Source organism: Microplitis demolitor, chromosome 2 (genome assembly GCF_026212275.2).
Source record: "Microplitis demolitor isolate Queensland-Clemson2020A chromosome 2, iyMicDemo2.1a, whole genome shotgun sequence".
NCBI lineage: Eukaryota > Metazoa > Arthropoda > Insecta > Hymenoptera > Braconidae > Microplitis > Microplitis demolitor.
Window position 1 is genome coordinate 20,803,679 of NC_068546.1, and position 22,425 is coordinate 20,826,103.

The 22,425-nt window shown below is 28.3% G+C and overlaps 4 protein-coding genes and 1 long non-coding RNA gene across 5 annotated transcripts in view; 2 read left to right on the forward strand and 3 right to left on the reverse strand.

The window, feature by feature from the left end:
• The window catches only part of LOC128669050 (uncharacterized), a 149,799-nt gene extending 146,168 nt beyond the window's left edge, over nt 1-3,631 (reverse strand). Inside the window, exons 1-2 of the long non-coding RNA XR_008404598.1 lie at nt 2,807-3,631; nt 1,923-1,992 (exon numbers count right to left, since the gene is read on the reverse strand). This is a non-coding gene — a long non-coding RNA (uncharacterized LOC128669050). The remainder of the gene's footprint in view (nt 1-1,922; nt 1,993-2,806) is intronic.
• Nucleotides 3,632-7,377: 3,746 nt separating this feature from the next.
• LOC106693072 (sialin-like) lies at nt 7,378-11,687 on the reverse strand. Its single transcript, XM_014444539.2, has 7 exons — nt 11,391-11,687; nt 9,742-9,968; nt 9,291-9,527; nt 8,796-8,883; nt 8,498-8,718; nt 7,863-8,393; nt 7,378-7,710 (listed from the first exon to the last, which is right to left on the reverse strand). Exons 1-7 carry the CDS (start codon nt 11,458-11,460, stop codon nt 7,585-7,587), a joined length of 1,500 nt encoding a protein of 499 aa, XP_014300025.2. The 5' UTR covers nt 11,461-11,687; the 3' UTR covers nt 7,378-7,584.
• A 1,199-nt stretch (nt 11,688-12,886) lies between these two features.
• LOC103570857 (exosome RNA helicase MTR4) lies at nt 12,887-16,830 on the forward strand. Its single transcript, XM_008548735.2, has 5 exons — nt 12,887-13,193; nt 13,270-13,362; nt 13,444-13,686; nt 14,043-16,489; nt 16,553-16,830. Exons 1-5 carry the CDS (start codon nt 13,093-13,095, stop codon nt 16,708-16,710), a joined length of 3,042 nt encoding a protein of 1,013 aa, XP_008546957.1. The 5' UTR covers nt 12,887-13,092; the 3' UTR covers nt 16,711-16,830.
• A 943-nt stretch (nt 16,831-17,773) lies between these two features.
• LOC103570858 (bifunctional coenzyme A synthase) lies at nt 17,774-20,551 on the forward strand. The gene is made up of 4 exons (XM_008548736.2): nt 17,774-18,952; nt 19,358-19,612; nt 20,017-20,199; nt 20,271-20,551. The coding sequence occupies exons 1-4, from the start codon at nt 18,008-18,010 to the stop codon at nt 20,463-20,465; spliced, it is 1,578 nt and encodes a 525-aa protein (XP_008546958.1). The 5' UTR covers nt 17,774-18,007; the 3' UTR covers nt 20,466-20,551.
• LOC103570894 (intraflagellar transport protein 22 homolog) lies at nt 20,549-22,370 on the reverse strand. Its single transcript, XM_014444538.2, has 4 exons — nt 22,332-22,370; nt 22,089-22,258; nt 21,448-21,647; nt 20,549-20,741 (listed from the first exon to the last, which is right to left on the reverse strand). The coding sequence occupies exons 1-4, from the start codon at nt 22,368-22,370 to the stop codon at nt 20,587-20,589; spliced, it is 564 nt and encodes a 187-aa protein (XP_014300024.1). The 3' UTR covers nt 20,549-20,586.
• Nucleotides 22,371-22,425: the final 55 nt, after the last annotated feature.

The following is a 22,425-nucleotide window of genomic DNA, read 5'->3' on the forward strand; positions in this document are numbered from 1 at the left end:
CAAAAAAAAATACAAAAAAATGAAGACATTAAAATCTATGAAATTTTTCACTTTTTTAAAAAATCACATTTTTCTCGAAAACTAAGCGATATATCGGAAAATTTTATTCTCTAAAAAAGTCTTCTTTTGTCGGTTTAAATAAATTCGCAGTCATTTAACGGTGCCACAGAAACCGCGAAATCCCCAAATAATTCACTGTAAAAAATCGGGAGTGATTATGGATTTTATTTAAATCCGAATTTACTTCATCACTGAGTCCCGGAGTTTAAAAAAAATCACTTTGCATACGGAGTAAATAAGGAGTTTGTTTTTTCAATAGAATGATTTCGGAGTAATCTGGATTTTATTTAAATCCACATTCACTCCGATTCGAAATTTTAATATGAAACCAAACTTCCCTTCGGAGTGAATTTCACTCCGAAAGAATTAACCTTTCAGCACTCCCGTATTTTTCAATCTCGCACCACAGCGACATCCCATAATTTGAATAGTGTCCTGTGAGCAAAATGCTCATAACGAGAGTGTTGACCGGTTAAATAGATAGGCAGTAATCTGCTCCTCATTCCGAAAATTTTTTACAGTGCAATAAAATAAAATAGAAAATAATATTGATAATTTTGACTGAAAACAGACTAATTAATTTAATAATTAAAAAATTTTTAAATGAAAAATAATCATACTAATTACATATCACTCACCAATAATTAAAAGTAAGCAATTTAAATATTCCCAGTCATTGTTCTTAAGTGTCTGCACCCACGCAGTTATAACTACTAACTAAAGCATTAAATTCCAGGGAATATATAATCAAGTATAAGCATATCGTACATATAACACATGTAAACATTTATATATATATATATATATATATATATATAGATCGTCCCCGGTTTTATACGGCAAACGGCAAGGGTAAATATATAAAACTACACAACTGTATAACCTTTGGACACAGCACACAAACACATACACGCATACTATTCCCACTTGCGGTTTCTGTCTATTTTTTTTTTTACTCCACAAACTTTTCCAATGTCCAATAATTTTTTTTTTTTTATTTCACTATTAACTTGTATTGGAATTTACACGAAAGTTAACATACGAAAATTATTTACTAACAATATTTAATAAAAAAAAAAAAGAAAGAGAAAATTGAATCAAGCGGCGGAGTAGAAAATAAAGGCAATAGAGGATTCGACACCTAATACTGAGTTGTTCGAAAGTACTGGGCAAGTTATAGTACCACGTGGTGATAATCTATGGGGGTAAATATTGGCCACGTTATGCTGTATATAGCTTAAGTGTAAAAACAGAAATAAATTTCAATAGGAATACAAATGTATAGACGGTGTAGAATCATCGGTATATAAATCGTTAAAACATTCACGAGGTATACGTGTTATAAGTGCGAGTGGAGAATGAAGATACCTTTTATACAAACGCCACGTAGTCGAGTTTGTACTTAAACTTTAGTACATCGACTTGTCTAGGTATATGTCTGTCTACGTATATATATATATATATATATATATATATATATATATATATATATATATATATATATATATATATATATATATATATATATATATATATATATATATATATATATATATATATATATATATATATATATATATATATATATATATATATACATATATATATATATATATATATATATATAAGCCCTCGTTTTAGTTAAACGCTTGAGTTTGTCCTCAAATTACTTGGATTAAAAAAGTTTTATAAATTACGTCGGCTAAACTTAGTATATCTAAAGATTCTCGTGAGAGAAGTTCCATATGCATTATTTACTGTGATAAATAATAATTGATTCAAATTTAAAAACTAAGGTAGCAAAAGTCATTTAAATATTTAATTTAACTTTATATTATAATTATGTTAAATACTTTACTCACTTTCTTTAACAGTCAATTTTGCCCTTGAATTTTCATCTCGAGTCATTTTTTTTAAAATCAAAGCTTCATTCTGAAACAAAAATTTATTCAAATTAATGATTCTGAAATTAACCAACAAGTAAATTTTCGGATGTTTTTTTCAACAAATCAATTGCGAAAAAAACAAAACTAAAAATATGCACATGTAGAAAATTTTAAAAACTATAAATGCAATTTTAAAAAAAAATTTTTTTTTTTAAATTAATCGGTTGTAAAAAAATTCAAAAATTATGAAACGACGGCTAACTTCAATATTATTCAAATATGATCCTAAAATCAACCGACAATTAACAATTTTCAGGTTTTTTTTTTAAATCAATTACGAAAAAAAATGCACATATAGCAAATTCCAAAAACTATAGGTGTAATTTTTTAAAATATTTTATTTTTTAAAATTTATCGATTTTTGAAAAATTCAAAAATTATTAGACGGCGGCTAACTTCAGTGTCAAATAATTATTTTTTTTTTATTTTATTAAAATATTAGTTGATTTTAATTAAAACTCAACATAATTTAAAAAAAAAATGTTTGTCATGATGGAAATTCAAATTTAAATTTAATAAATTAATTATCTAGTAATTAATAAAAAAATACCAATTTATATTTTATTAATTTTGAATATACGATAAAAAAAAATATTTATAATAAAAATCAATAATATTAAATTCCCGAGACAATATATTCAGATAAATAAAAGTTGATTGATAAATTGTCATTCAATATTTGAAAAATTTATTAACAATATCTACAAATATAAATAAATTATATGACTATAGATAATAAAGGGTTAAAGAAAGATATAAATAAAGAAAATTTAAATATCAATAAAGTAAAATTATATTACCTGAATAATTAATAGAAGACTATTTCCACAGTTATTTATTATTAAATCACAATATAAAAAACCACACACAAAACACACGCGAGCTTACGAGCTTAACGGTATCAACGACAAGACGCGAAAACTTTTCGAACACGAATGGCTTCACAACACCGACATAGACATGCGCACTAACTAAAAACTTATTTCCCTCCAAATATACGCCGGCTAAAAAAATCACAACCGAACACTTTCACAACTTTTTCAAACAAACACTATCACTTATCACTCACTGCACTTAAAAAAAAATTCACGCACATTTTTAAAATATAACTAATTTTCCGGTTTTAGATCGCGACGACTTTAAATGGCGACAGCAAAAATTTTATTTAATTTTAAACGTAACTTGAATTTCCGACACGATTCATTTAAATTTATTAATAATTTTATTCTAATAATTAATTTTTATAATTTAAATTTATTTTTTAACCGGTTTTTTAATTAACTTTTTAAACAAAAGAATTAATACCGAGTTCAGTTTCCCGAGCTTCACTTTCTACGAGCAGCGTCTATTTGAAATTAAAACTTCGAACAAAAGACTAACACTGATCATGCGCGAGCACAAGAGCGACGGAATTTAATGGAACTAAAGCGAAAAAATTCCCTCCGAAAGATAGACAAATTTTATTTATTATTTTTTTCTATAGAATTTACGATGACTCACTATAATTTATACATCAAACTGTCAAAAAAATTATTACCTTCACTTTGAATATAAATTTATAATCAAGTTCTAATTATTTCTTACTAAAAACTGTTAATAATTACGGACGAGCCGGCGACGCGACGCTTCTTACTTTCGCTGACGCCATTTTGGAGCGTGCGCACTCTGTCGGCCATGATATGAACGAGCGCGGAAATTCAAATGGGCTAATTTAGAAAAACTAATTAATGTAATGAAATAATTAGTAAAATTAATAATTAATTAACAAACTTAAGTTTTTACATGACTGCGTGAGTTTTATTAGTAAGATTATTAAATATATTCTAAATTAAATTAATAATTTAAAAAAAAAATCTAAAAATATTTAGCCTTCTATACAAAAAAAAATTAATGAGTGTGAATGTAGCAGACATCATATGAAAAATGTTTTAAGTTATAAATAAACGAATTGAACAATTAAAATAATAAAAATAAAAAAATAGACGTACCGGTTCTTGAATTCTTTAAATGCGCATTTTTTTATTTTCATTTGATTTACGTTTTATTTATTTATTTAAAAATAATAATAACGGAAATAATAATGATTTTTAAATATCTGCTATGTTCACAGTCATAAAAATTAATGATCACGAAGTGACAGTTAACAAGTCAATCACAAAAAACTAAAAATATGCACGCGTAGAAAATTTAAAAAACTATAGGTGCAATTTTTTAAAATATTATTTTTTTTACAATTTATCGTTTAAAAAAAAAATCAAAAACTTTAGTCGTCGGCTAACTTCAGTATCATTGAAGTTAGTCAGCGTCTAATAATTATAAAGGTCCGCCAATAAAATAATTAAAACATGTAATTGTCTTTTATTTGCTAAATATATTTATCACGGTAACATTGGTACATAATTATATTTATTAATAATTAATCTATATAATTTATCCTGTACATTAATCCTTTCTCCAAATACTGTAATTATTATCTTTGTTTAATCATATGTAATTAACGTTAACGTAAAACAATTTTTTTTAAACAATTTCATTTTTCCAAGATAAAGATTTACTTTATTAGAACAAAAATTAAGTCTAATTATTTTACTAATTAATTAATAATTAAATTTAAACATAAAAAAATACCATAGACCAATTAAAGCTTAACAAAATGAATTATTTTGTTATAAGTCATAATTAATGCAATTAATTATTAATCAAATACATAAAAAAAAATAATTTCATAAACATAATTATTATAAACTATATTATAGAATTGTTTAAGAAAAGTTATTATATTATTGTCAATGAATCTTCATCTTAATTATATATATTTAATTAGTATTTAGTTGTAATTATTATAAACATAAATCGTTACTAATTAAGTTCATTAATTAATTATAATTAATGAATAATCAGAAACGTCAAAGGTACTGAAGATATGTCTATAGTTAGAAGCAACAGTTATTTTACTTATAGATATATCTTAATAATCAATTTTTTTTTTAATTATTTTTTTTCTTTAAGGGAAAGGGATCTCAGATACCAAAAAAATCAGCGTATTCTAGTGTTCTTATTTTTTCGAAGTATCTTCATTCTTAAAATTAGTAATATTATTAAGCATCATTCCAAGAATATTCTCCTAAATTTTCATAAAAAAATATTGAAAAATAAGCCAATGTTAGTGGGGAGAGACGAAATGAAATATTGAAAAATGAGTATTTTGTTTATTCCTTCGCTCAAATCTAAAATAAACTTATGTACTAAAGAAATCTTTTTGGTTTTATGATTTCAGATGAGGCAGTCGTAAGTTATCCTGCGTACCGCATGGAGACTTTTTCTTTAAATGACTCGTCTCTTCCCACTACTACTGGCTTATTTTTCAATATTTTTTTATGAAAATTTAGCAAAATATTCTTGGATTGTTGCTTAATAATGTCACAAGTTTTAAGAATTTTAATAAAGAAGCTATTCTGAAAATAAAAATCACAAAAATATCCTCTTTTTTTTTGTATCTCAGGCCCCTTATCTCCCTTAAATTTAAATAATAATAAATATTATTTTGAATATTATTAATATTTTCAACATGACAAACTTTATATTGATAGTATCAAGAATTAACTATGCCTCAGATTATTGTTATCATTAAGGCCTGTACAGTCCGTTATTCAAAATAATAAATCACTGGTAAAATGTTTCGGTCAACTAGATTTTGATCCATTAATTTTTAAAAAACTTTGACTCAAATATCCAGTAAAATAAAGTGAATATCCAATTAATTATGATACTGAAATTAGTCAAGGTCTGATAATTTTTGAATTTTTTTAAAAACGATAAATTTAAAAAAAAAAAAACTTTTCAGAAAATTGCACTTATAGTTTTTTAAATTTCCTACATGTGCATATTTTTAGTTTTTCTTTTCTGGTAAATGAGTTGTTGAAAAAAAAATTCAAAAATGGTTGATTGTCTAGTAATTTCAAGATCATAATTAATTAATACGACAAATTAAATCTAGTTGCCAGTAAAAATTTTGTCTTTTTTTTTTCACAGTTTAGTTCAAAAAAACACATCTACAATTTTAATCTACATCCTTTATAAAATACCTCTTAAATAACGTCCTGAGTTTTTATTTGCGCTCTCGTTTTATATTTTTTATATTTCCAAAAATATTTCCCGTATAATTTATCACTAATTATCTATTATTTATATATTTTTTCAAGATTAAAATTTCCAGAATAACAATTATTTTGATGCCTAACAATTATCAATTAAATTTTTCTTTATTATTCTGCTACAGGAAATATTTTTTCAGAAATATATAACCTGTATTAATTTATTTAATTTATAACTTTACTAACGCCTAATAAATTTAATTAATTAACATTTAATTACTTGGCATTACTGTGCGATATCGTGACAAAAATAATTGAGAAAAAAAACAATTACTATTAATTATCTATTTTAATTAATATAATAAAGTCATAGTTAATTAAGAAATATATTTCTTATTTTATTTTTTTAAAAATTCTGTTTTTTTCTTAATAATTTTAACACAAATTATTGAAATTAGTTTTATGACTTTATTATATTAAATAAATATCATTAATAAATAATGTTTAATTTTTTTTATCTTGTATAAATGCTAAATTAATGATACTGAACTCCTTTGGCTCAAAAAAAAAAAGATCATCATAAAAGGTTCGATTTTTGCCTTAATTGAAACATAACAATTAATTATTAATGGTGTCAAATTTTTGATATTACGGCGAAAATATTGATCGTACAAAAAAATTTTTGGAATAAAAGTTACTCAAAATTGAATTTCCTAAAAAAAATGTCTCTTATAATTTTTTCTTAGAACGAATATGAAAAAGCGGTAATTTCAAAATTAAGATTTTGATAACCAACAAAAATTTGAATCGTTCATTATGAATCTTAATTTTGGAATTACGGTAAAAATATTGGTCGCATCAAAAAATTATAAGAGACATTTTTTTAAGAAAATTAAATTTCCTACAACTTTTGTTTGAAAATTTTTTTCATAAGACCAATATTTTCGCAGTGATATTAAACATTTGAACCGTTGACTTCGAAATAATGGCAAAAATCTCATCCCTAATCATCAATAATAAAATAATCCTATAATTATAGGATATTAAATTAATCCTCAAGTCTTTTTTTTATAACAAAAAACCAAAATAAGATAATTTATGATAACAATCATAAAATTCCAGCACAATAAACTAGTACCATATGAAAAAATATTTTTACAATAAATTTTCTTCATTACTTTTATAATTGATCAGTTGATCAAATATTTTTACTATAAAATATTATTGTTTTATTAAATTAGATATTTTAAAAGTAAAAACGTAATGAAAAATAAAGAATTTTTTGTCGGAATGATTTTTTAATTTTTTTTTTTTTTAATAAAAAAAAAAGTCAGTAGTAAAAATAAATTGATTAAACAAAATTATAAAGGAAATGTAAACCGACCTATAAAATAAAACTAAAAAGCACTGAGAGCGACACGATCAACAGCCGTTGAACTTGATGACCGACGCAGCAGCGTTATATTTCTAAATGAACACAATCATCAACTTCTGTTACCTCGGCTCCATGACTGTTCTTTAGCAGATGCAAATATCAAGTATACAAAATTAGTTGCAAGATTAATACCCGCAGCCATCCAAAATACTATATGCCATCTGGATAATGTTTCCTAATTTAAATTTAAAATAATCAATTAATTGTATTCAATTATTCTCAAGAAATTTCAAGAAAAAAAAATAAAACTCATCATAATTAATAATTGAAACTAGAAAAACAAGTTGTGCAATAGATAATAGATAAAAAAAAAAAATGAATACTAACATGACCTTCGATGAGTCGACCAATGACATACGGAGCCAAGAATCCACATGCATTAGCTGTTGCATTGCTGAGTCCATACAATGTACCCGCATAGCGCGGAGCAAGTGCGATATGATTCATCTGATTGCCAGCATAGATTGCGCCTTGTAGTGAGCCCAGTCCAGAGAGCATAATCATAAGCCAAATGTGATCACACTCGGCCCAAATAGCACCGACGAAACTCAAACTAACTCCCACGGAGCTAACGGTATTCCAGAATTTCATGGAAGTTAAAGGCGACAGTATCCGTTTTTCGATAAGCGAGTCCGCAAAATTAGATATCACCAGACCCATTATCCAAGCGGTCAAGTAAGGTAGTGTTGAAAGAAATGCATCTTGTTGTACATCAAAGTGTAAAATTCTATCCATGTAGGTGGGTAATTCAGTCAAGAGGGTGTAAAAGGCCCATGATTGACCGCATTGTGTTATCGTTATCGCCCACATTGGTGCTGATGTCAAGACAGATAACCATGGAACGCCTCTATCATCATCCTAATTTATTTAAATTTAATTAAATAAAAGAAGACAATTTATTTTTAATTGAAACTCTTTTTGTGATCAGAGATAATCGATTTACATAGAAAATAATAAATTACCGGATTATTGGGTTCGACACAGGCTTCGATGTATAATTTTTCTTGATAATCAATACGAGGATGTTCTGCCGGGGTGTTGTAGACAAAGAACATCCAAAATACGTACCACAAAATACCTAGAGTACCAAATAGATAAAAAGCTAACGGCCAGCCACCCCAGAATTCTAATGAGCATAAATAACCACTCAGCGGCAATGATATCACAGTACCAAAATTAGAACCTTAATTAAAATTAATAAATGTTTTTTTTAATAATGTAAATAATTATGAAAATAAAATATGATAATTTTTTATTTACCTGCATAAACTAAAGCTGCAAATTTACTTCGCTCTAAAGGTGGTACCCAGTGTGCAAGCATTGAATGCATTGCAGGAAACGTCACACCCTTAAATTATTTAATCATTAATTTTTACAATTTTAGATCTAGCGACGAATTATTCAGACTTAAATTTATTTTTATTGTAAAAATATGTAAAAATTAATGACGTATAATTACTCAATAAAAATTTTTAATTCGATTTGTAAATATTTATAATAAAAAAAAAATTAAATATTAAATTCATCGAAGAAATTTGATACTCGATATTTATTTTAGCTGATAAAATTCTTTAACAAAAGTTTATTAATTATATTTTAAAGATAAATAATAAAAATTTTATTCATTTAAAATTAATTATAATTAATTAATATAACTAATTAATATAATATAATTAATTAATATAACTAATTAATATTAATATATATTTATATAACCTTGGCAATAATTTAAAAAAAAGAATAAAATAAAATTACCTCAGTAAATCCTTCAGCAATTCGTACTGCTAAAAATGGACCAAGACCCCAGTAAGCAGCAAATGGACTTACAACAGTTAATAGAGCAGTTAGAAATACACCTAGACCGTAAACTAATTTACCACCAACTTTTTCAGCCATTCGGCCACCCGGAACATTCGTAATTACGTAACCGAGAAAAAATGATCCCAATATTATTCCTTGTGTCTTATCATCCCAATTAAATTCTCCTGGACTCTATAAAATAAAAATAAAATCTTAATAATTAAATAAATATTCATTGTATATTAAATAACTGTTTTAAGATAAAGAAACTCAATAGTACGGCTAAGATAAACGGATGACTCATATGATAAAAAAATAATCAAATGAATTTTTTTAGTTTTTAAGAGAACTTGCATTTCATACTAATTATTAAATAAAAATTTTAATTAGAAAAAAAATAACTTACAGGAACAAATGTACCATTGACTGGCGTTATTTTGGGACAGACGTCAGTGGTGTCATTGCTGTCATTATTATCAGGATAGGCCGTCTGATTAACCATCGAAACAATAGCAACTGATAAATTGACTCGCATAGCATAGACTAGTGCAAATCCTAGAAAACCTAGGAATCCTAATGTGTATCTTGCTTTTATACATGATTTGGTGTCTTCTGGTATTTGTCTTAATGTCGCTGCAAATGAAAATTATTTTATTAAAAATTTATTCATATTAACCCTGTTAATAAAATAAATATTTGAAATAAAATCATTAAATACTAGACTTTATCAGCAATTTTAATAATAATTTTTCAAATCAAAACTGCCCAGTTCCCAATTTCCCGCTCAATTTTTTTAAAAATTTATCAGCCACAAAAACGGTTGAAATTTTTTTTTAATAATTAATGAATTCTATTATAATTAAAAAAAGGATTGGAATTATTTCATAAAATGTAGCAGTCAAAGATTTAATTGGTTTTAAATTTAAATTCTTTTAATTACTTTAAATTTATCAAAATACAGACAATTTTTGTTTAATTAAAGTTAAGTAATTAGTTGATAATTTGTGACCGAATAAATAAATATCAATTTTTTTATTTTGTCAATAAATTTGCTCCTGCAAAATATTATGATCCTGAACCTGACAGACAATCAAAAATTTTCGGATTTTTTTTTCAACAAATCAATTGTATAAAAAAAAAAACTAAAAATATGCGCAAGTAGAAAATTCAAAAACTAGAGGTGCAATTTTTTCGAATACTTTTTTTCTTATAATTTAGTATTTTAAAAAAGATTCCAAAAATGATTAGACGTCAGCTGACTTCAGTATCATAAAATATTTGTTTTAAAAAAAATTAACTTAAAATATATTTTTTTTTCTGGATAAAAAATAGACAATGACAAAATAATTTACAGTAACTCATCATGTAACAATTTGTTAGTACAAAAATAATAAATTTTAGTTAAAGAATTCAAGAACGTAACAAAGTATTTCTATCAAGTTTGACTATAAATTAAAAATATAATTAACAATTCATCATACATTTAATTATTTAATTTCTCATGTTTATTTCACGTCAAAATTGTGTAAGTTTTATTATTAAAAATCATAAGCATTAATAATTATCTGCAATTATTTTATTAATAAAGTGAGCGTAAATAAAATTAAGTAACAAAAAGACAATAAAGTTAACAGACCTGACAATTTTTAAAACTTTGAAATAATAAAATAAAATGTTTGCAAAATAAAAATTAAAAAATGCACATTTAGAAAATTCAAAAATCTGTACATGCATTTTTTTAAATTATTTAATTTTTTATTAATATAATTAAAAAATTGTATGTCTGCTACATTTGCACTCATGGCAACAAAAGCTGGCTGTTGCAGACAATAAAAAAAATTATAATCAACTTGAAATAGGTCAGAATATGGGAAATAATTTCTTTGTTCGAACGATCGAGTGAGAACAGCAGCCGGAAATGATAAAAAATGAGCTATTGTGATAAAATGAAATATATCAGTGTGTTAATATATTTGCAATAGATTTATTAACGCATGTGTAAGTTCACGGTCAATATTTATGTAATGTTTATAAACACATTAAATATATACATACATTTTTCTATAGAATCATTGATACAAAGTGGCGCGTCGTCGTGAGTAACTGTCGGATCCAAAACTTCCATTATAAAAAATAAAATTTATAAATATCTGTTGTATTTAATGCTGTCAATCCAATTGTTGGTGGATTGGATTAAAACACCAAGTGAACGTTGTGTAAAGCTACTTTCTAGGATGTTATGACGCACTGGAGAGTCAAGATGGTGGAACTGGTGATTACTAAATACATTTAATACAGTATATTATAATAATTATTATTATTTATTTCGCTGTCTTGGTCTCTTGTCTAGGCTAGTGTAATACTGTCACTACTCTACAGTTAAATTTCAAACTCCTACAACTTGGACACAATCTGCGACTATGACTGTCACTGTCACTTACTGGTGATGAGTCTTAACACTCACTGCAATGATATTTTATGTATAGTTATTGTTATTGTTTGATTTGAATGTGTTGTAAATTTTAATTTGAATAAAAAGTGTGGGCGTATTGGTGCTGAGACTGAGACTGAGCTGAAGACTGAAGAATAAATAAACACACACCAGCTTGGACAGCTGAGCTGGAGATAAGATTACATGGGTATTGGTGAATATTGAATGTCTGTAAGTGACGTTTGATCGTGTTGAGTTTTACAGAGTGTGGGTATCATGGTTAAGTTGGAACTGTCATTAAAAAATCTGTTGTAGATAAAGGAGAAATTTTTTTATTTGAAATGAGTGTGAATGTAGCAGACGTCAAATTTAAAATTATAAATAAATAGAGTAAATAATTAAAAAAACAAAATTTGAAAAAAATGCACTTATTAATTTTTAAATTTTTTAAATGCCCATTTTTTTTTCAAAAATTTAATTTAATTATTTATTTACTCTATTTATGGATAATTTTATGAGTGTGAATATAGCAGACATCAGAGAAATTTAAAATTATTAATAAATGGAGTGAATAATTAAAAAAACAAAATTTAAAAAAAATACACTTATGAATTTTGAAATTTTTTAAAAGCGTATTTTTTTAAAATTTAATTTTATTAATTATTTACTCGATTTATTAATAATTTTATGAATGTGAATGTAGCAGGCGTCAGAGAAATTTAAAATTATTTATAAGTTGAGTAAATAATTTAACAAATAAAATTTTTTAAAAATGCGCATTTAAAAAATTCAAAAATTAATAAGTGAATTTTTTATTATTTTAATTATTTACTCTATTTATTTATGATTTCGAATTTTTCTGAAGTCTGCTATATTCACACTCATTAATTTATGATACTGAAGTTAGCCGAAATCTAATAATTTTTAGATTTTTGAAAAACGATAAATTATTCAAAAAAAATACTTCAAAAAATTGCACTTGTAGTTTATTTAATTTTCTACACGTGCATATTTTTACTTTTTTTTTTTTAAATTAAGTTATCGAAAAAAAAAAAATCAAAAAATTGTAAACTGGCTGCTAACTTCAGTATCATATAAAGTTTAAGTTTGTCTGATGTCTGCTACGTTCACACTCCTAAAGTCAGTAACAATGTGCTGCCTTTTAACCTAAAAAAACTTTCTAACCTACGTTCTAATCCTGGTTTCAGTGGATCGTAAATTGAAATTTATTTTATAAAAACATTAAAATTTAAAACCGAGCATTCAATTGTCTAATTGACCAAATAATAAATAAAATTTGAAAAAGATTAAAAGAGAAGGAGAAAAATGGATTTTGGAGTTGACGCATTCGACGTGTTCGACGAGGAAAACGACAACGAAGCTGAGGTGATACCATCAGCAATCGATTCTGAGACCACTGACACCAAGTATGATTTTTAAAAAACCATTATTATACTTTTCAATTCATAAATTATTTATTTCTTTCTGATTTTTTATTTTTAGAGCTAACGTGAGTTCGACAAAACGTGAGCTTGAAGATGACGCTGGTATAATTAACAAAAAACAGAAAGTCGAGTCTATTCTAGAAGACATAAAGTATTTTTCATTCATAAATATTGTTATACAATTTTTCTATTACTCAATTGATTATTAATTTACTTGAATCAATACTTTCAGTTTGGATGAATTAATATCGCAGATAAAAGTACACAAAATAGAAACAATTGAGTCTTGTACTCATGAAGTTGCAGTACCGCCAAATCACGAGTACATTCCATTAGAAAATAAAACAACAGCTCCAGCTAAGGAGTATAAATTTGTCTTGGATCCATTTCAGAAGGAAGCGATACAGTGTATTGAAAATAATCAATCTGTATTAGTATCTGCTCATACTTCGGCTGGAAAAACTGTTGTTGCTGAGTAAGAATTTTCTTTTTTTTTTTTTTATTAATCCTAGTATTAATATTCATGTCATTGCGTGAATTACAAGTTATTTTATTTAAATTTTTCAAGTGTCCAAAACTGACCCTAAGTGACCAAAAACGGTACCTCTGCCCTTTTATATTTTTATATATCAATTTCTTTATCGTCCCAGTTTTATTTTTACTTTCCTTTGCTCTTCTTCAGTTCTTTCCCTTTTTTTCATCATATGTTACTTATCAGCTCCCCACTTACCCTGATAGCCAGAGTTTCTGATCAGAAAGTTGGTGTACATGAGTTGCGACCATCTGCCTACAGATTAATTAAATAAATAATAATAATAATTAAACTTTTAGGTACGCAATAGCATGTTCATTAAGAGACAAGCAACGAGTAATTTATACAACACCAATAAAAGCTCTGAGTAATCAGAAGTACCGTGAATTTTATGAAGAATTTAAAGACGTCGGATTGATAACTGGTGACGTAACCATAAACCCAACGGCATCCGTCCTTATAATGACAACGGAAATTCTTAGGAACATGTTGTATCGTGGGTCAGAAGTGATGCGGGAAGTCGGCTGGGTGATATTCGACGAAATTCATTACATGAGAGACAAGGAACGTGGTGTCGTTTGGGAAGAAACTCTTATTCTTTTGCCTGACAATGTGCACTACGTGTTCCTGTCAGCGACAATACCCAACGCGAGACAATTTGTCGAGTGGGTTGCGCACTTGCACCACCAGCCCTGCCACGTAGTTTACACAGACTATCGTCCGACACCTCTGCAGCACTACATATTTCCAGCCGGTGGCGACGGTATCCACCTGGTGGTCAACGAAGACGGACAGTTCAAAGAAGACAACTTCAACAGAGCCATGACTTGTCTCCAGCAGAATGGAGATGCTTCCAAGGGTGACTTGAAGGGTCGCAAAGGCGGGGTCCGTGGTGGCAACCCCGCGCAGTCGAATATTTTCAAAATTGTCAAGATGATTATGGAGAGAACTTTTGCACCAGTTATAATTTTTAGTTTTTCTAAAAAAGATTGCGAGGCGTACGCTATGCAGATGTCACAACTGGACTTTAACAGCGAGTCTGAGAGAAAATTGATCGACGAAGTGTTTAATAACGCGATGGATGTGCTCAGTGATGAGGATCGTAAGCTTCCGCAGGTTGAAAATGTCCTGCCTCTGCTGAGACGTGGGATTGGAATTCACCACGGCGGGCTACTGCCTATCCTCAAGGAAACCGTTGAAATTTTGTTTGGTGAAGGATTGATCAAGGCGCTTTTTGCGACAGAGACATTCGCGATGGGTCTGAACATGCCCGCGAGAACTGTACTCTTCACTGCGCCTCGTAAATTCGACGGCAAAGACTTCCGTTGGATAACATCCGGCGAGTATATACAAATGTCCGGCCGCGCTGGTCGACGTGGACTGGACGAGAAGGGTATCGTCATACTGATGATTGACGAAAAAGTAAGTCCAGCGGTTGGCAAAGAGATTGTTCTTGGCAAAGCTGATCCGATCAACTCAGCGTTTCACTTGACCTACAATATGGTACTTAATCTACTGAGAGTTGAAGAAATAAATCCCGAGTACATGCTCGAGCGAAGTTTCTTCCAGTTCCAGAACCAAGCGGCCATTCCTGGTTTATACAACAAAGTTAAAGAGTTGCAGCAGCTCTACGACGACATTGTCGTAGATAAATTCAACCAAATCGCGTCTTACCATGACATCCGTCTGCAGCTGGACCGGCTGAAGGTTGATTACAGGAATTTCATCACCAAGGTTGAGTATATTTTGAAATTTCTTCAGCCCGGAAGGATGGTGAAGATCAAAAACGTGAATCATTTGTTCGACTGGGGAGTCGTTATTAATTTTAAAAAGAAGAATTCAAAGAATCCAAAAGAGAGCGCTGTTATTATTGTCGACATGCTGCTGCACATTTCCAAGGAATCAACGGAAAATGCGCCGATACCTTGCGGAGAGAATGAAGATGGTGAATTTGAAGTAGTTCCTGTCATGCATACGCTGATTTCCGAAATAAGTACTCTCAGATTGCCGATTCCTCAGGATTTAAGACCCCCGGATAATCGTAAGAGTGTTTTAAAATCTATAAAAGAGGTTAAAAAACATTTTCCAGATGGAATACCGCTTCTGGATCCCATAAAAGATATGGGAATCGCTGACTCAACGTTTGAAGACATTGTCAGAAGGATAAAAATACTTGAAGATAAACTATTCGCGCATCCAATGCACAAAGACCCGGCGCTAAGTAATCTTTACAATGAATTTCTGCGCAAAGACGAGCTGGGCACAGAGTTGAAGCAGGCAAAACTGGAGCTGAAGCAAGCCAAGTCTGTCCTACAGATGGACGAGTTGAAGTGCCGGAAGAGAGTCTTGAGACGGATGGAATACTGCACTCAGGCGGACGTTATTGAGCTGAAGGGACGAGTTGCTTGTGAGTTGAACGGCGCTGACGAATTGCTGCTCACTGAAATGATATTCAATGGTCTGTTTAACGCTTTGAATGTACCGCAAATGACTGCCCTGTTGAGCTGCTTCGTCTGCGACGAAAAGTCCAACGAGATGCCCAAGAGCACCAACGAACTGAGCGGGCCATTGAGGCAGATGCAGGACCTAGCTCGCAGGATCGCTAAAGTTTCTTCAGAAGCCAACTTGGAGCTCGACGAAGACAGCTACGTCGAGAGGTTCAAACCCTACTTGATGGACGTCGTCTATGCTTGGTGCAAGGGGGCCAGCTTTTTTCAAATCTGTAAGATGACGGACATCTTTGAAGGTAACTTTTTTTTTTAAATTACAAGAAGAGTTTGTTTATAACTGATGGTTTATTTAATTGCAGGTTCTATTATTCGGTGTATGAGACGATTGGAAGAGGTGCTGAGACAACTCAGTCAGGCTGCAAAAAATATTGGAAACTCGGACTTGGAAAATAAATTTAGCGAGGCCATTAAATTGCTGAAACGTGATATCGTTTTCGCAGCATCATTATATTTATAATTATTAATTTTATTATTACATTACTTTGAAAAATCAATAAACGCAACATGTTTGATGTAAATAAAATTGTAAAGTTAAATTTTACAAATAAATTTTTTAAATAAAAATTGCTTTAGAGAATTTAAAATTTACTTTTTTTTTAAATTTATAATTGAGATCAACAATTGGACTTGAATTCAAATAAGTATATGATTAAAAGTTTGTCCGGGTGACTGAGTGATGTAATCATGTAATTTTTAAATTATCAGATACGTATATTTTACTTTTTTTTCTACTTACATTTTAAATATTTATTCAAAAATTATAAAAATTATGAGTGTGAATGTAGCAGATGTTGGACAGTTTATAAATTTTAAATAAATAAGTAAATTGATTAAAATAATAAAATTTTAAAGAATACACGTATGGATATTACATTTATATAAATATGAATTTTTTTATTTTTACTCTACTTCCATTTTATATGATCCTGAAGTTAGCAGACAATTAGTAATTTTCTGATTTTTTTTTCACCATATCAATTACAAAAAAACAAAAACTAAAAATATGCACATGTAGAAAATTTAAAAAACTACAGGAGCAATTTATGTAAATATTTTTTTTTTTTTAGTTTATCGTCTGGAAAAGAAATTCAAAAATTATTAGACGTCTGCTAACTTCAGTATCATGTGAAGTAGCAGACATCAGACGATTATTAATAAATAGATTAAATAATTGATAAAACAAAATTTTTAAAAAATGCGCATTTAAAAAATTTTAAAATTCATAAGTGAATTTTTTACAAATATAATTTTTTACATTATTTACTCTATTTATTTACAATTTTAAATTTATCTGAGTCTGCTAAATTCACACTAATTCAAAATTTAAAACTGTCAGCTACATTCACTTATATCTAAATTATAAAAAATTATCTGACATTTTCTAGTTTTCCCATATCATAAAAATACAAATTTTAAATAATATCAATAAATCTTATCCACTTATTTTTTAAATCACAAATTGCACCATCACCGCCACCTGTCAAGAAAATTCAAAATCACCTAAATTTTGTTTATTTCTCAGCCTTCATTTTTATTTATTTTTTTTCTTTTTCTTTTTTTTTTAAATAAAAATAATAATAAAATCCGAATAGTTATCAACATGTTGATACTTTTTTTCATTATAATTGACCTCTGACAGTTGCAGTTATGTAAACGCATTCACACTAAATAATTACAAAAAAAAAAAGAACCTATTAGATAACAAATTTAATAACTAAAACGACAGTTTGAGGTTCTGTCGATGATAACAATCAATGTGTCATGTCAAAATGGCAAATACTGTACTGTTAATACTAACAAATTCATCAAAAGTAGGAAAATTATTACCGGAAATAAAAAACCACATATTTAAGACACTTTACATTCAGTATTTTCCTGATAAAAATTTAACACCAGGTAATTTATCATCCTCATTACTCCGATGCAAGTGTTTATCAAGCCATTATCAAATGATTGCCAATATCTACACATTGGCAACAACATTTCTGTCAAAAATAGACGTCAGAGTTTTAATTTCCAGTGTTAAAAAAAGTTCTAAAATTACCACAGTACGTCCTATTGAACTGGTCATCTTTGACAAGGACTACAGCAAAGAAGATGCGAAAATTTTTATTGAAAACTGCATTACAAATTCATCAAAACCCTGCAATTATATCACGATAGCCGATGACCACCAAGAGCCAGACAAATGTTTGACTGAAAACTTTGACAGTAATGAAAAAATTTACCACAATGTTGTTCTTGGAGGTACTTTTGACAGGCTGCATAATGGCCATAAAATTTTGCTAAGCAAAGCGATTCTCAAATGTTCAGAGAAATTGACAGTCGGAGTGACAGACAGCAGCATGATAACAAACAAAATACTTTGGGAATTAATAGAACCCTGTGAGAAAAGAATGGATGCATTGAGAGAATTTCTCAGGGATGTAAATCCGAATTTGATTTATGATATTGTGCCCATCAGCGACGTGTATGGGCCTACAAAAGACGATCCGTCATTTGAAATGATTGTGGTTAGTGAAGAAACTAAACGAGGCGCAGCTAAAATAAATGAACTGCGTTGTCAAAAAGGGCTGAGTAGTTTAGATGTTGAGGTGGTTCATTTAATTGAAGATTCTCATCATGGTAAAAATGAAGAGACGAAAATTAGTTCAAGTAATCATAGGATACGACTACTTGGTACTCGATTAAAAGAACCAGTAAGTTATTTAAATATTAAATAAATATGAGGTAATAGATAAACCCGATCAGTATCTTTTTCGCTTTACCTGCCGTCAACTGAACCCAAAAATTTTATACCACAAGTGATTTCTACAAATTGATCCCACTGACATCTGATCCCATCAACATACAGTTGAAAATGATGAAGATAAAGGTTTTGAAAATAATGATAATGAAAATTATGATAATTTTAATGAAACAGGAATTAAAGGATCAGTTGTCAGTTGGACCAGTTGTCAGATGGATCTAGTCTGTGGAATCAGTTGTCATAGAACCTTTTCGCTCACTTTAACAGATTAATGAATTTTTAAAATCCGCGCTTATTTCTACACTTTTACTGCTCCAAAAATTGTTCATTTAATTTTATAATTTTTTACTTTTAGAATATTAGTGGAAAACCTTTAAAGCCGTATATTATTGGCCTCACTGGTGGAATAGCTAGTGGTAAATCATCAGTAGCTGAAAAACTTAAGTCTCTTGGTGCAGGAATAGTTCATTGTGATAAACTAGCTCATGATATGTATAAACCGGGTCAGCGGTGCTTCAATAGTGTCGTAGAGCTGTTTGGAAAAGAAATATTAACACCAGATGGTCAAATTGACCGTAAAGCTTTAGGGAATATTGTCTTCAATGATAAGGTAAATGAAATCATATTCATTGGTTTTACTGAAAAGGTAAAACTTACAGTGGCCATAAGTAATGATTTAAAAATTCCCTGATATTTCCTGGTTTTCCAGTAATTTTAAATTAATATTTAAATTTCGAGTCACAATTAAATTCCCAGATACTTTTCCAAATTCCCTGACATTTCCCGGCTGCATTAAATTCCCTGGAAATTCCCGGTTTGTGATCACCCTGGACCTAGTACCTGATCAGGGAACCAGTACTCGATCACTCCATGTATTTGTATTTTTACTAAATTTTTCTAAGTATCGATATTAAAATATATGAAGTGATCGGGTACTAGTTCCCTGATCAAGTACTGGGTCTCTTACTTCATAAATTTTTAATAAAAAATATTTTTTTAATTATAATTATGAAGAAAGAGCTTGACAAATTAAATAAAATTGTATGGCCAGCAATACTTGATGCTGCAATGGATAAAGTTAAACAATTACAAGCTCAAGGACTGGAGATAATTATTATGGAAGCAGCTGTTCTTATTCAAGCTAAATGGCAATTTGTTTGCCATGAAATATGGACTTGTATTATTCCCCATGAAGAAGTAAACTATCTATCACTTGTTAATTTACGATTACTAATAAATATATTAATTAATTTTAATTCAATAAATAGGCAGTGAAAAGACTAATGGAGCGAAATAATTTAAGTCGAAAAGAAGCTGAAATGAGGATCAAAGTCCAGCCAAGTAATGTCGAGCAGGTCAACGAAGCGACTGTCGTCTTATCGACTTTATGGAGTCATGAAATCACTCTAAGCCAAGTTCAAAAAGCTTGGGAATTATTAAAAGAGTTTTTATCCAAACAATAATTGAATGTATATTATTGGAATTTTTTTAAATTAGAGAAAAGAGGAAGAGGAGGTTGTTAATATAAATATATAATATTGTTACTGTTTTAAAATTGTTTATTTATTTTCATTTATCAAGTGCTTAGTTGTCCTTTAAGATATTATTCTCTTCTTGGTCGACTTTTTCTTGGATTCTCGTCATCAGAGTACTCAAAAATGTTTGAAAGTCTGTTTTCAATTTATTTCTGTTCTCTTCTAAACTGCAATTTACTTGGGATATTTTAGCGAAGACGTTAGCTGTATAAAAATTTATTATTTTATTGTTATACCTTCTAATTATAATTAATTAATATACATTTTATTAAATATAGATATACAAAAAAATGATCGAATACTAGACCTACTTTTGATTAAAAAAAAAAGTATTTTTAAGGTAAAAGACCTAGTACCCAATCACTTATGTATTTGTGTATCTATATTAAGTAAAATTTATTAAATATCGATATTCAAATACGTGGAGTGATCAAGTACTGGGTCTTTTTCAATATTTACTAAATTTTCCTAAATATAAATATAAAAATACATGGAGTGATCGAGTACTAGATCTTTTAACTTATAAGTACTTTTTTTTTAAATCTAAGGTAAAAAACCCAATACCTGATCAGGAATCTAGTATCCGATCATTCATACATTTGTATGTTTATAAGTTAAAAGACCTAGTACCTGATCATAGAACTAATACTCGATCACTTTATGTATTTATATAGATATAAAGTAACCCAGTACTAGTACCCGATCACCCCATGTACTTGTATATCTTTACTATATTTTACTAAATATAGATATATGAATTTATGGAGTGATCGGGTACTACTTCTCTGATCGGGTGCTAGGTCTTTTAATGATTCTGAAGTTAGCTGACGTCTAATCGTTTAAAGATTTTTTTCAAACTGATAAATAATTCTACAAAGATTTCAAGATCATGGTTTTTTACCGTACTTACATAAACGTTTAGGTGCATCGCCAGCTTGTTTATCAGATTCAAAGAAAAAAACAACGCAGTCTTTTGGCTCTAATTGTGACTTTAGCACAAAATAGTTGTAAAATTTTTCAAGCTCTTGAACTTGTTCGTCTGTTTTTTTATTATACACAAATATTAGTCCTTGTATATCTTTTTTTATCGCAGACCAACAATCTTCAAATCTAAAAATATTTATTACCTTTAATTTGATTGTTCATTTTTAATTTATTACTACTAAATTATGAATACGAATGTAGCAGACAATTGTCAATTTTTAAAATTTTAAAATAAGTGAATCAAATAAAATTCGAATGAAATTAAAAAAATGCGCATTTATATAATTTCAAAATGAGTACGTGCAATTTTTTTATTTTTAATAATTTAACTCGTTTATTTGTAATTCGAAATTTGTATCTTGTCTTACTCATGTGAATGTTAGACATTAGACAGTTTATAAATTTGAAATAAATAAGTTAAAATGAAATTTTAAAAAATGTGCATATGGATCTTGCGTTTATCTAAATACGAATTTTTTAATTTTTACTCAACATAGATTTTATTCATTTATTCTAAAATTAAAAAAATTGCCAATTGTTGGCAACATTCACTCGTATTAAATTTACTTGTCATCGCCACTACAATCCCACAACTCAATATCGACTTTAACTTTTTTATTTTTAACATCAACATCCAAAACATCAAACTCGAGTATCCTAACTCCCTGTGTAGGCCGATAATCATAAGCCATTCCCGTCGCATCTGCGAGAAAATTTGCTATCATTGTTTTCCCGCTCTATTTATAATTTCAAATTATTAATTAATAATAAATTTTTTTAAAACAATAAATAATTAAAACTGCAACTTACCGCAACAGGACCAATAATAACTATTTTAACAGGTTTCATACTTATGTTATATATTTAATGTTTGGATTAATAGGTTGCCATGGTAACAAATAAT